This window comes from Cyprinodon variegatus, unplaced genomic scaffold (assembly GCF_000732505.1).
Source record: "Cyprinodon variegatus isolate N-32 unplaced genomic scaffold, C_variegatus-1.0 Scaffold450, whole genome shotgun sequence".
Taxonomy (NCBI): domain Eukaryota; kingdom Metazoa; phylum Chordata; class Actinopteri; order Cyprinodontiformes; family Cyprinodontidae; genus Cyprinodon; species Cyprinodon variegatus.
The window spans coordinates 64,680-78,612 of record NW_015150903.1 but is presented as its reverse complement, the minus strand read 5'-3'; the positions used below and the strand labels follow the sequence as shown (position 1 = coordinate 78,612).

At 36.7% G+C, this 13,933-nt stretch overlaps 2 protein-coding genes across 2 annotated transcripts; both read right to left on the bottom strand.

Moving 5' to 3' along the window:
* Positions 1 to 2,333: 2,333 nt before the first annotated feature.
* Positions 2,334 to 8,607, bottom strand: fbxo4 (F-box protein 4). The gene is made up of 7 exons (XM_015389150.1): positions 8,369 to 8,607; positions 4,786 to 5,060; positions 4,476 to 4,696; positions 3,145 to 3,220; positions 2,855 to 3,027; positions 2,523 to 2,716; positions 2,334 to 2,435 (listed from the first exon to the last, which is right to left on the bottom strand). Exons 1-7 carry the CDS (start codon positions 8,522 to 8,524, stop codon positions 2,352 to 2,354), a joined length of 1,179 nt encoding a protein of 392 aa, XP_015244636.1. The 5' UTR covers positions 8,525 to 8,607; the 3' UTR covers positions 2,334 to 2,351.
* Positions 8,608 to 9,401: 794 nt separating this feature from the next.
* LOC107093846 (chromosome unknown open reading frame, human C5orf51) lies at positions 9,402 to 13,691 on the bottom strand. Its single transcript, XM_015389148.1, has 6 exons — positions 13,582 to 13,691; positions 12,912 to 13,021; positions 11,346 to 11,492; positions 10,950 to 11,081; positions 9,813 to 9,927; positions 9,402 to 9,724 (listed from the first exon to the last, which is right to left on the bottom strand). The coding sequence occupies exons 1-6, from the start codon at positions 13,673 to 13,675 to the stop codon at positions 9,489 to 9,491; spliced, it is 834 nt and encodes a 277-aa protein (XP_015244634.1). The 5' UTR covers positions 13,676 to 13,691; the 3' UTR covers positions 9,402 to 9,488.
* Positions 13,692 to 13,933: the final 242 nt, after the last annotated feature.

Below are 13,933 nucleotides of genomic sequence, written 5' to 3'. Positions count from 1 at the left end.
CAGGTAAATGAGACACTGCCAATGGAATGACAATTTATATTTTTACAATAAAAAAACAACTGTATTGTTTTATTTCGAGTGCATAATGTCTAATTATATTGTTTTAAAATAAAATATTCATTTTAATTGGCAGACAATCCCATTTTTTATCATGGTGTTAGGAAGAAATAAGATTTTCTGTAATGTTCGGGTTCTAGAATGTGTGTGTGTATATGATCCTTTTGTTTTTGAATTGTTTGTTACCTTTTTGGGTGTTTCCTTTTAGAAGCCATCTTGAAACCTTGCTAAGGAGGAGGCCCACCTCAAACCCAGCTGTCTTATAGAGGGAGTCATGATGGCTGAACTTTGATTGGCTGAGGGTAATTTGAGAAGGCGGGGATAACAGTATATAGGTGGATTGCTGGCTGTAGTAAGTAGTCTGATGGGAAAGCTGCCATTTTGATCTAAGTATAACTATGCTCTGATGAAGGAGACCTAATAAATCACCTTTTGTTTTTGCTCCAACCAACTTTGCTGAATTTTTCCTTCCACACCACACCTCTCAGCGCAACACAAGGATTTGGTTGTTTTGGTCTAGGCCAGTCTAACACATGAACATATGGTACATAGTGCTGCTACCACCAGGAGTTAGGACCAGAATGATATATTTAGGGTGTCAATTTTGTGCCATAGTTAACAATTTGCCCAATGGGCAAAACATTCAGTTTTTGTCTCAAATGGCCAGAGCACTTTCATGTGAACTCCGCCCCCTGTTTTTAAGACTCTTGCCTCTCACCCATTGAGTTTAGATCTGTGGTGGACTCAAGGTATTATCCTGTTGGCAAACTTTACAATCTGAGCTGTGGATCTCTGCAGCTCCTCTGGGTCTGTTGGCTTCTTCCCTTACTGGTGCTCTTGTTTCCTCTCAGTACTTTCTCATTCAGATAATGTGCAGATTGAATAGTGCTTTGTGAAATGTTTAAAGTTGGGATATCATTTTATAGTCACACCTTTTCATCCTTTCCACCACTCCATCTCTGATCTGTCTGCTCTGTTTCATAGTCATTATGCTATTTGTTTCACGCTTCCCAGAGCTGCTGGATTTATACTGAAGTTAAATTAGACACAGGTTGATTCTATTTACAAATTTGGTTGTTTTTTAAAGACAAACGTGTCACCAGATTTTATCCAATAGTATCAAAGTGAAAAGAATAAATAAATCTGCCTTCCACTTAAACAATAATGTGCTACTTTGTGTTAATGTATTATGAAAAAAGTCAAAACGCACATAGATTTACTAAATGTAAAATGGTTCAACGGAAATTAAAAGTGTTTAATTATAGGCACTGCATATAAAAGAAATCTACAAGAATAACATTTAAAATTCAAAAGTGAATAGAATGGTGAATTTGTTCCTGCTCTTATGTTGTAAAAATAATAACTGTGTTTAACAAAAAACCCTAACACAATATTTCAAAAGCTACTTCATAAAATACACATCTCATTTTCATTTTAAAAAATTACTTTTATTCATTAGCTGTTTAAAAAAATCTTAATTTGGAAGCATGCTTTTTTTTCTAGCATTTCCATTAAGAGTTCCATAAAAATTCAAAAAATATCCACTGCACTTGGTTTTCAAAGTTTGAAGACGTTTCGCCACCTCTCCATTAAGCTTTCTCAATTCAAATGTCTGGATCCGCAGTGAGTTTGAGTCTTATATGGACAAGGCCTTGTATTGCTTGGAAACATGCAATGGTAACCGATGAATGGGTCGTTTAGTTCCATCGTTAGCCTGTAATATCTGAACCTGTCTATGATTCTAGGGGTCGGTCGTTAAAGGGGGGATTGCCATTAAGGGGGGGATTGTCTCCTGTAATACCTGAAACCTGTCTATGATTGTTAAGGGTTGGTCGTTAAGGAGGTATTGTTCACCGGCTGGAGCTGGTAGGTCCCTCGTTCCTCTGTGATGGGGTGGGGGGTTTGGTGATATCTGGAAGGGATCATGTCTATGATTCCATTAAGAGCTTCACAGGAGTGTTTTTTGTGAACAATAACTATGAAATCTAGTGGTCAGCATAATATAATTGTGACCATATGCAAAATGCACAAGATGTCAAATGTTACCAAATTTTCTTTATAATGAAAAGTTTTGAATAGTAAATAACGTTAACAAAACATTTTATTAAAGTTACTGCTAAACACAGCAGTTTCATAGATTTCCCAGAGAAAGCTGGAATTCCTTCACTAACGCCGCTTAAAAAAAACATCTACTTTTTCTGTGCATACAAGGTAAAAATAATAAAGTAGTGCATATAAACAAGATACAGTGGCAAGATGTTCAGTAGCCCATTTTCTCATGAAAGTATTAGAATTTAAATCTTAACGCCAGAAGATTTTAGCAGCCAGGCGATTCCATCTAAAACACCTGATAAGGATTCTGCGACTGCATCCTGGACCTGCAAAGAAAAAGAAAAATTTGAAAAAGATCACCATAGTGACGGTTGAGATCAAAGCTAGTAATTGATCCATTATAAACCGATTACCATCCAGCAATTAGAAAGTTGAGGAAGGCCAAGTCTCCTCGCCATGTAAACGCAGGGTGTTCGACATTTAGCCCCACCTGTCACCTCCTCTGGTTCTCGGGAGATGCAGGAAAGCACCAGCAGAGGTTTAGCTAAGGAGTCCCCAACACAATTCAGCACAGCCCTAATCTGGGACACCTCAGAGGCTCCGTCCCCTGGAAATCAAATGTTTTTTTGTTTTTGCTTATGATTATTACTGATAATTCTAAAACCAACATCATTACAAAAATCATAGTGACAATTTCAAACAGTGCTGGAGAAAAAAAAAAACATCCCCTGCCATTTTCTCTCACCTTTTTCAGGCTCTGCATTGGCAACATAAATGAAGCCGTCCACCTCTTGGCATACCATCTGCACCTGAGGAGCGGGAGTATACACTGGATAACCCGAGTCATCAGTTCCCCCAAAAACAAAAAGCTTATTGTTGATACTCTCCTGCTGCAGTCGTGCCTTTTCTCTTTCGGCCCTGCAGTCATAAATGCAAAAAAATTATATCCGTAGCCATGGTAATATCAATTCAAGCAAAAAAAAAAAACTTGTAATCACATGCAATTATTTGATTTCTTTTATAAAAAGAACTTACCTGTTGGTGGAGTACAGGGTTAGGATGTTAAATCTGTGCTTGTTGTTAAACAGGTAACTAATCCCAGAGCCGATACCTAGAAAACCAATGATGTCCAGCATTATGTTTTGTTTTTTGCCATTTCAGGACCCGCCTGACTAGGAAGGTGGCTAATACTGCCCTCATGTGGTAGCCAAATATCAGGATACATTTAACGGGATAAAGAAAAATTCAGACACCTTGAATTTTTTTTGTAAATGCTTTCTCACACAAATGATGCGATGGACTAGTTCAAACCAGAAAAAAAAAGGATAATAAATATTCAAGATGCAATTTCAGAAGGAGCACAGCTGGTATATGATGACCATGGAGGTTTGTTGGACAACATTTTTGATTTCATGAAGGACCCAGGGACACAGCGGACAGACCCGGGATGTGGAGAGGTTAAAGCATTGTTAGGCTAATATAGCTTTAAATATCTCATTAAACACTGTTCGATATGAAAATCTGAAAAAAACTGAAAGAGAAGGGCAAACCTGCAAAAGTAGACATTGCTTTTCATTAATCCAGACAACCTGAGCAGGCAGATAATTATTCAGATAGAAGCAGCGAAGACACCCAAGGCTAATGCAAGAAAAGCTCCAGATACCCTCAGCTTGAGAATCTGATTTGAAAGAAACTCATTAGATATTTAAAGTTTCCTAAAAGGCACAGAGGGGATCCAGCAAGCTAATGAAAGACGGTGCTCTGGTCTCCTGATGTCAGAAATGAACTTTTTGGGCTGCCTACATAAAATATGCTATGTGTACTTAAAAGAAAAATTACCATTGATCTGAATGCAACAACTCTGGGGTGAAACGCAGAACTGGCAACATTATGCTGTGTGCATATGATTCTTTAAAAACACAAAAGCTGGAACGTTAACACAAATCCAGAAGGAGCTAAATACAGATTATTGCCTAAAAAGACTTTTAACGACTTAGCACTATGATAGAGGATCATTTCCAAAAAAGGTAGCAGGCCTAAACATTTAGACAAACGTATATACCTTGTTTTTCTTTCATTTAAAAGCTTTGTTTTAGTCTGCCAGTTAAATGCCCAGTCAAATACATTAAAATTGCAGTTACAATGTGATAAAAATGAAAAAGATGTAGAAGCCGTATAAACGCTGTCCATGGTCCTGGGTACAACTTTAAAGGTTTAGACACATTTAGAGTAAGATTAGTTTTGAATTCAGAAAGTAATTTGAATACAAGACCCAGACTGGCACAATTGAAGCAGAAAAATAATTTTACTTGATTTATGTTTGTATAAATCAACCTAGAATAAGGAATAGTTTGAAATCAGCTCACCATTTATCTGTCTGTGAGGAGTGCCTGACACAGGTAACAGATCTGGGGAATGCATGAGCCTTCTAACCAAAGAGACATCAAGCTGCTCCATGCCAGGCCCAAACATTGCATAGCGAGGTTCAGAGGATGGCACCAGGTACTGAAGAAAAGAGGTAAGAAGCTCGTATGCTGGCCGGGAGGGCAACCACTGCTGTCTGCAGGATGGACAACCTTTTAGGTATCTGGCAAAACAAAACACACATTTAGAAACAAAATATACATGAAGTAAATGGTCCGAAATTAGCATTGATGTATCAGAAAATGCACCTACTCTGACATGTAATCGGATTTCAGTTCCCTGTTTGTCTCCTCCCCTTCCTCTCTGTCTTCCAAGCTTTCATGTTCACTAACTAGTGGAGCATCCAGCATGTCTAAATTGGGCATAGTCAGATGATCGATGGAGGACCAGTGTGGCATGTCTCGCAACAGGAAGTATCTCCACAGTAACGGATCTCTCACCATGGCCCTCCAATATCGACAAGTGGCTCCAAGGTTACAGATATCCACAGGAGAGAGAAAGGTCATGATGAGAAACTTTATGTCCACCTTTAGAAAAAAAAAAAAACATAAAATACTGTTTTTAGATTTCTTTCACGCCGGCAGAACTCTGGGATTGTTAGTGTTATTAAGGGTTATCTGGTGGCTGTATGCCCAAAGTAAGCTCTGACCCTATCCCTAAACCTTTACAGGGCTGATCTGACCTTGCTCTTGTCTTTTGCTGCTAAGATAAAGGGGAGAAAAACCTCTCAAAGTTTTTCAATTAGTTATGAGTCAACGTTCTAATGCTGACCATGGACAAAACAACAAGATCATAGATGGAAGTTGCTGAAATAACTTCCTCTGTGTGCTGATTGGGCTTAACAAATATGGGCATTCTTAAAAGAGAACATTGCATGTTTTTACATAAAGTTACGCTTGTTTTGCGAATATATAAACTTATTATTAAATTATTATTAAAAAATTACTTTTGGTCAAACAGGGTCTTCACAGCTTTAGAAAAAAAGGGTCTATTTATTTTTGACATTATGTTGGTGAAGCTTTTTTCTGTAAAAAGTGGGATGAACTGTTCATTTCCCAGATTGGTTTAATCAGTGATAATATGTCTGTCCCTTTTACGGACGGATGGCATAAACTAAATCCAGATCCCCTGTGTCTTCACCACCTGTATACCACACTGTCACACTGAGACACGGGAACCTTTCAATTGTGGATGTATTTGATGAAATCTGTTCCTGAAAACATAAATCCCTCTTTTTTCCATTTCCAAACACACCAAATAAAGCAGAACTACTAACTCTTAGATTTAGGGGTTCATAACGATTAAATCGTGTTTTGGGCTTGTCAACATCACTGTAAAAAGTAATAAAACCGTTTTTGGCATTTTTTTAAATCATATTTAGTTACTTTAACACAATTGTTTCATTTTAGCAGGGTAGGACATAAAACAATTGTGTTAAAGTAACTAAATATGATTAAGTAAATGCCAAAAGCGGATGCATTATTTTTTCAGTGATTTAGTCTGCACATGCATTCATCAGAAGTTGTAAACACAGCACTGTCAACGTGTTTTATTGGAATTTAAGGATCTTTTCATCTCCTAGAAAAACAAGCCAGCTTTTCCTTAAAATAGGAATGGAAATGTTATTTTTAAGCCCTTATGTCTTAAAATGTATAAATGCTTATACATTTTTTGGTAAAATACCAGGTTTAGAAGCTACATTACCTTTTCTTTTACTTATCTTCACATAATGCCAGACTAGCTTGCTTAGTTTTAGGCTTAAGAAGTAGGTCTACACATTTAATAGACCACAGGTTGGTATAGATAGGAAGAGTCTACTGACATGGGTGGAGCAAGATGGGGGGCCAGGGGTGCCCATGGCCACCCCCAGCCAATCATCGGCCACCCCCTTGGCCACCCCTGCCATTTTAGTAGTTAATTGGTTCACATCAGTATACTAACATTAAAGATAAGTACAGAATTCATGCTCTTTTCAGAACTAAATTTTGTGTTATATATGGAGTAAAAATGATAAAAAGAGAATGATGTTTCAGCAAGTCATCCAGGAGTCTTCAGTGAAATCACAAATAAATAACTATTTTATTAACGACTTATAATGAATTTATGCAGGTATGAGTACTTATAAATATAAATTTTGTGCAGAATGATTATTGATAAAAGTATGTAAGTAATGACAATGGAAAAGATGTTTGTCCCAGAAATCTAAACTGAAGGAATTTTATCCACTATACCATTTATCTAGAAAGCACAGATTTTTAAATATATGCGTTTATTTGTTAGCAAAGGCTGTAAGAAAGTATAGTTTGTCTTTATTTTTAAAATATGGATCATGTTGGAACAGTATAGATTGACCCTGAGGTTTTTTTTTTTGTTTGTTTTTTTACAGTGTCCTGTCTGGCAATATGGCAATAAGAATAATTGTGTTGATGCCAAAAATAGCCCAACAGATTTAGCTTTCACAAGTGGAGTAGTACAGCTATCGTCATAGTTTTCCACTTGATTTACGCATATAAATAGCTTAATTATAATTCATGCAGGGAGTTTTATAGATTATAGGGACACTGCAATGTAAATAGAACAGGAAAGGAAAAACAGAAAATATGACAACAACCGACCCAAAATGTGCTCTATAAATACACACTTCATCATTTTTCATCTTCAGCAGACATTCATATATTTTAGTATATTCTGCTGCAAAAGGAGTCTCTACCTTTAGTTTCACAGCCTTCCTCCCCCACCCACGCTCTCTCCATTCATCTCCTGGTCGCAATCTTTACACACTGTAGCCGCAACGTCCACCTATTTTGGGAAGTTTTTTCCATTCTTCCAGCAGCTCTTCTTTGCTTTTTCTTTTCTGGAAACCCCTTAAGTACCTGTTTTTGGTATCCATCGTCGCTAACACATTGTACGTAATGGTTATGTTTTTAATCGACGCTCTGGATTACCTTAGCAAAAAGTATTATACTTGAAGTAAATTCTATTAAGAATACTTGAGTATAAGTTTACAATGCACTTTAAGTGTACTTGAAGTATTACTAAAGTAACACTTCTTCTAACTAAATTGGGACATTTTTAAGTTTACTAAAGTATACTTAAGGTATACTTTAGTAAACAATAAAGTAAAAAAAATAGTATAGTCAAGTACACTTGACTATACTATTGTTAAGTAAACTCTAAGTGCACTGCCTGATTTTAAGTATGAGGTTAGTGAACTTTTAGTATACTTGAATTAACTACTTTTTGCTAACTCCAAGCCGTATTGTAAAAAAAATGAAATACTCAAATATATTGTTCTTTTAAGATCTTTATTGCGTTCTTGAAACATATTTTAGGAGCATACTTTTTTTTTTTTTTTTTACAAACCGTCTAATGAACTATACACAGTTATTAACACAGTAATCAAAAGTACCACTGACTGCTTTGCTATTGGTGTCATCCTGTTGAAATCTGCCTTATGTTGGGGTATAAATAGTCCGATCAGTCAAAGTAATGTCAGGTGGGCTTAAGAGGGATTGTTCGCAACATTACATTTGCAACGAGACGTCCTAATTCACAATAGCGTACGGGGCCAATTGCATTCTCTGCTTACCGATATTTACGCCATTGCTTTCAGCCACCCTTTAGTGTACATTGGTTATTGCCTGGCCACCCTTATTAAAATGTTCTGGCTACGCCTCTGTAAAATTATATTATGCCAAAAACGTTTATTTAAAAATGTCGATACACCCTTTGAATGCGAGAGGGAAAAATAAAAATAATACACATAATGCTTTTTAGCTTTCGATTACTTGTAAATTCCCCCTTTAGCTACCATTGCTTGTCTTGTTTGACTTACTGGTAAACTGTCCAAATACCCAAAGTGTGATCCCTCTGCTTCTTGTTCCACGTCAGAAGTCAAGGATTGTCCATTTTTCTCTGGAAAATATCGCTCACTGAACCGCCTGAAGCTGCGAATAACCACAGATCTTAGCTGCCCGTGTCTCTCAGCCATGGCTTCAACGGTAGAAGCGAATGACAAGCTGCTTCCAACTCATCCTACGTTTCCAAACAACTTATTAGACTTTACCTGTTTGTACTTCCTTGTGAGTGGCAGTAATGGAGGATTATGGGTAGTGTAGTTTTACACATAGAAGAAGCAAGCAATGTTTTTTTTAATTTTCTTCAAACAATACAAATTATATAACAGAAAAAAACGCTTTCTGAAAACAAATCATATCTTTATTGTCAACAAAGACATAAAAAACGGATTTCTCTTCATCAAATAACAGGCTCTGTATTAATAGCTACACAGCCGATATTATTCAAGTGGAGTGGAAGGAAATTTATTTTCATTATATATAGGAAAACTGAAGAATGGCATGAACACAACTAAACATACATAAAATTGGTCATTGGTTCTGAAACAACTTGTTTTATCTATTATGTGTATATTTTATACACACATATTAGCCACAACTACACCTTAAACACAAAAAATTGCAACAAAACAATAAATAATATGTTACGTGCAATGTTACATATCCTGCCAGATTATCTTTAAATCTGAAACAAACCTTTAAAATTAGAGATGGTCATTTTATTTAAATAATACCTTCTGAATATTAATAATAAAATTATAACATCTTTAGAGCAAAACAACTGCTCCAAGCACTATTCAGGATGAGTTCTGCTTAGTCAGCAGAAAAGAAACAATTGCTGAGCTTCTTCTCTTTATCACCTTCGTTTTTCCTCCAGCAGTATTTTCTAAACTCACATTCACATGCTCCTGGCCCCCTCCACACCCAAATTCTTTGGGTGTAAGAAAATCCAGACCTCTTCTTCAAATAAACTTGCATGTTCCCCTCTTTTACCTTCTACAACACAACACCTTTCATGGAGCTCCATATTTATTAGGTTTGACACAACTGAACACTGACCTGTGCCTGGTGGTAACTTTTACATAGGAGCAGTTTATTTCACTCTAAAACACTAAGGATTTCCTTGGCATTTTCTGTATTCCAGCCCTGCCCCTGCAAAGGGCCCTCGCAGGCATGCACGTATTTGTTCAGTATCTGAGTACCGATGTCCCGAAACTGAAGGCGATCTTCTCTGTGCTCTGTGGAGTCACCGCTGCAGTCCTCATACTTCACAGCCCAGAAACACATCTCTCCAATGTACATCATTGTCAGAAGGTGAGTGTCAGAAAAAATGCCTTTCAAAAAACATAACGGAGTAAACGTGTGAGGAAGAAAAAAACAACATGAGTAAAGTTTTTATTAGGCAGAGATGAACATATTTACCTTCAGATAAAATGCTTGCTGTAGCGCCTTCATGAAGAACCACCCCATCGCTGAGCTTCACTGTGTTTCTTACTTGTAGCATCCGCATCAAATATCGAACGCCTTCCTGAATACACTGGATCAAAAAATGTATTGAGTTTAACATGGTATGACGAGAAAAGTCTCAAAAGCGTTATAGTGACATACTAAATAGTCAAGGGACTTGAGATTTTACTCCTTGACCTTTCCAGATTTGGTTATATCATAGAGAGGAACTTTTTTGCATTTTACTTGGAATTTGTGTGTTTGCCCTTGCACAAAGTGGATGACTATAATAATAAGGGGGTAGAAGTAGAACGGATATACATGGTTGCCATTTTTTTTTTTTTTATGCAAAGGAAAAAATGAAGGGGGGGGGGGTATGTATTCAGCTCCTCCTCCTCGGCCAAAGCTTGTAGAAAGATTTGATAGCACCAAGAGTTGCGACCATTAGGCTATGTCTCTACAAGCAACACCAAAGACTGGCTTTCATTTTCCCTTCTTTGCAATGGATCCACAGACTGAATGGGAGCACCTGTAAATAATAAACATGGGGTCTTGAATTTAAAAAGGTGGACCAGATCAGTCTTGCAACAGTTTAATAAAAATATTTGAGTTTTGACATTAATAACCAATTTATATACACCAATAAAGGTTTGATATAAACTCTCCTTGAAGAAACTGGGTAAAGGTTGGCTACAACTACACATCATTTCAATGGGAAACTAATAAACTAATTGTTGCAATTAAATTTATTTCCACTGTACACTTGTCTTTGTTGTTCTTGTCAACAAACTTGTTGTTCTGGCCTTAATATAGCTGTTTATGGTTAAATAACATGAAGATGGACTGTTTACCTAATATCAATGTTATAGCTGGAACTGGGCTTTGTTTAAAAATTATCAGCATTAAATGTGGAAAATACAAATGCACAGCACACCATTTTGAGTTGTAGAAGTGCCATGTATAATTGTCCCTTTAATCCTAGTTTGTACAGGTCTATTTAGTAAAGTCCCAAATAAAACCCAATGATTTCTGTGGGTACAGGGTGACAAAATGTAAAAAGGCACCCAGAGTATGAATCCTTTTCAAAGGAAGTCTCCATTTAGAGTGTGGTACCTTTATGAATGTGTCCTTGTTTTTCTTTATCCATTGCTTTCGCTGATGAAGGGTGTGGCAGTACATGTACAGCAGAGCTCCACGTCTCCAGTAGAGGCACTCAAACATCTCTGTGCCCAACACACACTGCACCTATCAAAGACCAAAACCCATGAATAGCTTCGTGTTTCAGGGTGCAAAGGTACAAAATAATGTTACAGAGATTCTGAAAATCAATCAAAGAATGAAGCAGCCTTAAATCACAATGGAAATACGCTCTTATTAGATGATAGTGTCTTCACCTTTAGTGGGCTTTAAGGACCACCACTTACACATATAGACTGTGTCATTTCAGAATGCGTGAAGAAGACAGTAGAATAAGACACAACCAAAAAACTCTAAGAAAACCATGCTGACCTCCTGTCCAGGTGTCAGTCTGCCCACTAAAACTTCTGGCTCAGTCAAGTCTTGCAGCAGCTGCTGGATCTTAACCGGCGAGGAGTCCTCAGGGAATTCCTGATCTACCAGTTGATTCTCTTCATAAAAAGTGATGTCAAGTATCGCCTGCATAGAAAAAACAAAAATCTCTATTAGAAATAAATGTTCTAATTCTACAACAAAAGCTCAATTAACTTAAAAGCCTTGAGAAGCTAATAGATAAACAACTGTAAGTAGCTTGAGACAGACGCCCTTACTAAACCAGATTTATACATATCTGAAGTGATTTTAATTTTCTCTGTGAGGCTAATAGTTTCTTTTATTAAAATCGGCACAATGACTTCTTCCTGTTTATCTAGAAAAAGTAAGTAAAATCTGTGTTTTTTGATGTGAATGTGCCTTTGATGTAGATTCTGCAAAAAAACAAACAAACAAGGATTTAGACTGAAGTAAAAGGGATTTTTGTATCAAAAACATGGCTTTTCTCTTTAAATCCCTTTATAATCATGCTCAAATTTTTCTTCAACTGTTTTTGTAGATTAGTTGCAAAACATAACACGCTTTGCACCATCTAAGCCTAACAAGGGGTGGCTGCAGCTAAAATGTCCTTTTCCCAACAGAAATACTTTCAACTTCATCCAGTTAATGCTGTTTTGTTTATATTCAAAATATTTGTGGGTGCTAAGTGTGGGCAAGTATGAATCTATGGGCGACTTATAACTCGGACCTACTCAAATAAACTAGACCCCTACAGGACCTTTACCCAGTAAATAGCATCTCTGCACTGATGCAACGTTTATCTGGGGGAAACCCCCAGCAATGTCTACATACATTTATACAAGTAAGAGTTGATTTAAAAAAAAAATAAATCTTTAAGATAGCAGTTGCTCGAATTACACAGATAATTTGAAAATGAAACACAAAATCACAAAATCAAGGATTGTCCATCTCCTCCCGGAAGGTTCCTAAAATTATTCTGAAGTTGAGCAATTTCTCTAATCAAATACGTGTTATTTGTTGTGTTTCAAATCTTTTTTATTATTGTTATTGCAGAACCCAAACCCTTGTTATTACAATGGACTAACATCAATTATTGGTGCCAAAGAGAGTTCAACTTAATCGACTCTCACTGAAAAATGTCTTGCCATTTGGCAAGTGTGAGAAAACGTACTATGGATAGATGGTTAGGGTCAGATATAATTTGATCATTTCACTGTTTGTCAAATGTTTTACATTTATCCCTTGAAATGCATGCTCATGATTACAGGGCCAACAAAAACACATACAGGATATATAGTATGGGTGTATGTGATACCAAATGGTAATTTAGAGAGAGAACAAGTAATCAAGAGGCAGCTGGAGCACCCTATAATAACTCAATTATGCATGAGGAGGAAATCCTAAAACCCACAAAGAAAAGCTCTGGCTAAACCTGAAACCTGGGATAAAGAGCTAACAAATCTGTACTTGATCAAGTTTAAGCTTCACAACAATTTATTAGTAGCATTTAGTGAGTAATGGGTTAGTGAGTGAAAAAACAAAAACCTGTGTGTAATCCTGCAGGAGCTTGGAAATGTTAAAGCTTTCTCCTCCTTGTCTGTAGAAGCCTTTCAATTTCTCTAGCACAGCAGATGCATTCTGCAAATAGTCATCATCTATGGAAAGAAAGAAGATCAAATTACATTAGTATTTACAGAATAGACATAACATTAAGAATGGGTCTTGACACCCAGCACTCTTCAAAAGGGGTGTTTTTTAGCATTGGCAGCATAGTAACTAGATTTAAGGATATATGTTTTGCAAGCACGTTTTATCTACCGTGATCGTGCTTGTTTGGTTTTATTATTAGGACATGTGAACAGCTATACGCAATTCACATACACACTCCAATTTAAAGTCATTAGTATAAAAAACTAAAACCTTAAGTCAAGATTTAATGTTTATCATTAACCAAAATAACAGTAAATACGAAAAACACCACGACTTAAACAGTAATATCTATTATAAAGTTGGTGCTATGCGGGTTAGTTCAAAATAACAATAAATAAGTTGTCAAACAGCAGTTTAAGACAACAGTTGTTGCTATGGCTGCAAGCTAACGTTCGTTGGTTAGCTTCTTGGCTAAACAACACAGGAAAATTGTTCCTCTTCTATAAATAAACTATTTAGGACAGTTACAACTCATAAATAATAGAACAAGATGCCTAATAGAGACCTTGCTTTTCAGCTCGGAGACATGAACATTTATTGTCCAGCTCAAATATTCTCCTTTCCAACTCAAAATCTTGTCGCCTGTAGTCGTCTGCCATGACTACGTGAAGTGTGCGTCACGTGAGCAGGCGGTTACTGCAGAACGTAAACCGCTTTGGGTACTGTCACCACGACGCCATCGAAACGTCGACGTTTTTGGTCTCCCGTCAGTGAGTACGCCATATTGTGAGTGGTAAGTGGTGTTCAAATCTATTGCCATAAAGGGACAAAATGTCAGGTTTAACACCCTGAGGGGGCAGAAGCTTTGAAATATAGCATATTAAAACTGCGCAAAGGGTTTTGTTTTTAAAAAGATT

Coding starts and splice junctions, on each gene's coding strand:
- fbxo4 (XM_015389150.1), bottom strand. CDS start 8,524: ATGGCTGAGAGACACGGGCAGCTAAGATCTGTGGTTATTCGCAGCTTC. Junction 4,697..4,785: donor AAATCCGATTACATGTCAGA/GTAGGTGCATTT, acceptor TTGTTTTGCCAG/ATACCTAAAAGGTTGTCCAT. Junction 2,436..2,522: donor AACTTTCTAATTGCTGGATG/GTAATCGGTTTA, acceptor TTTTCTTTGCAG/GTCCAGGATGCAGTCGCAGA.
- LOC107093846 (XM_015389148.1), bottom strand. CDS start 13,675: ATGGCAGACGACTACAGGCGACAAGATTTTGAGTTGGAAAGGAGAATA. Junction 13,022..13,581: donor TCTCCGAGCTGAAAAGCAAG/GTCTCTATTAGG, acceptor TTCTTTCCATAG/ATGATGACTATTTGCAGAAT. Junction 11,493..12,911: donor TCCTGCAGGATTACACACAG/GTTTTTGTTTTT, acceptor TTTTCTATGCAG/GCGATACTTGACATCACTTT.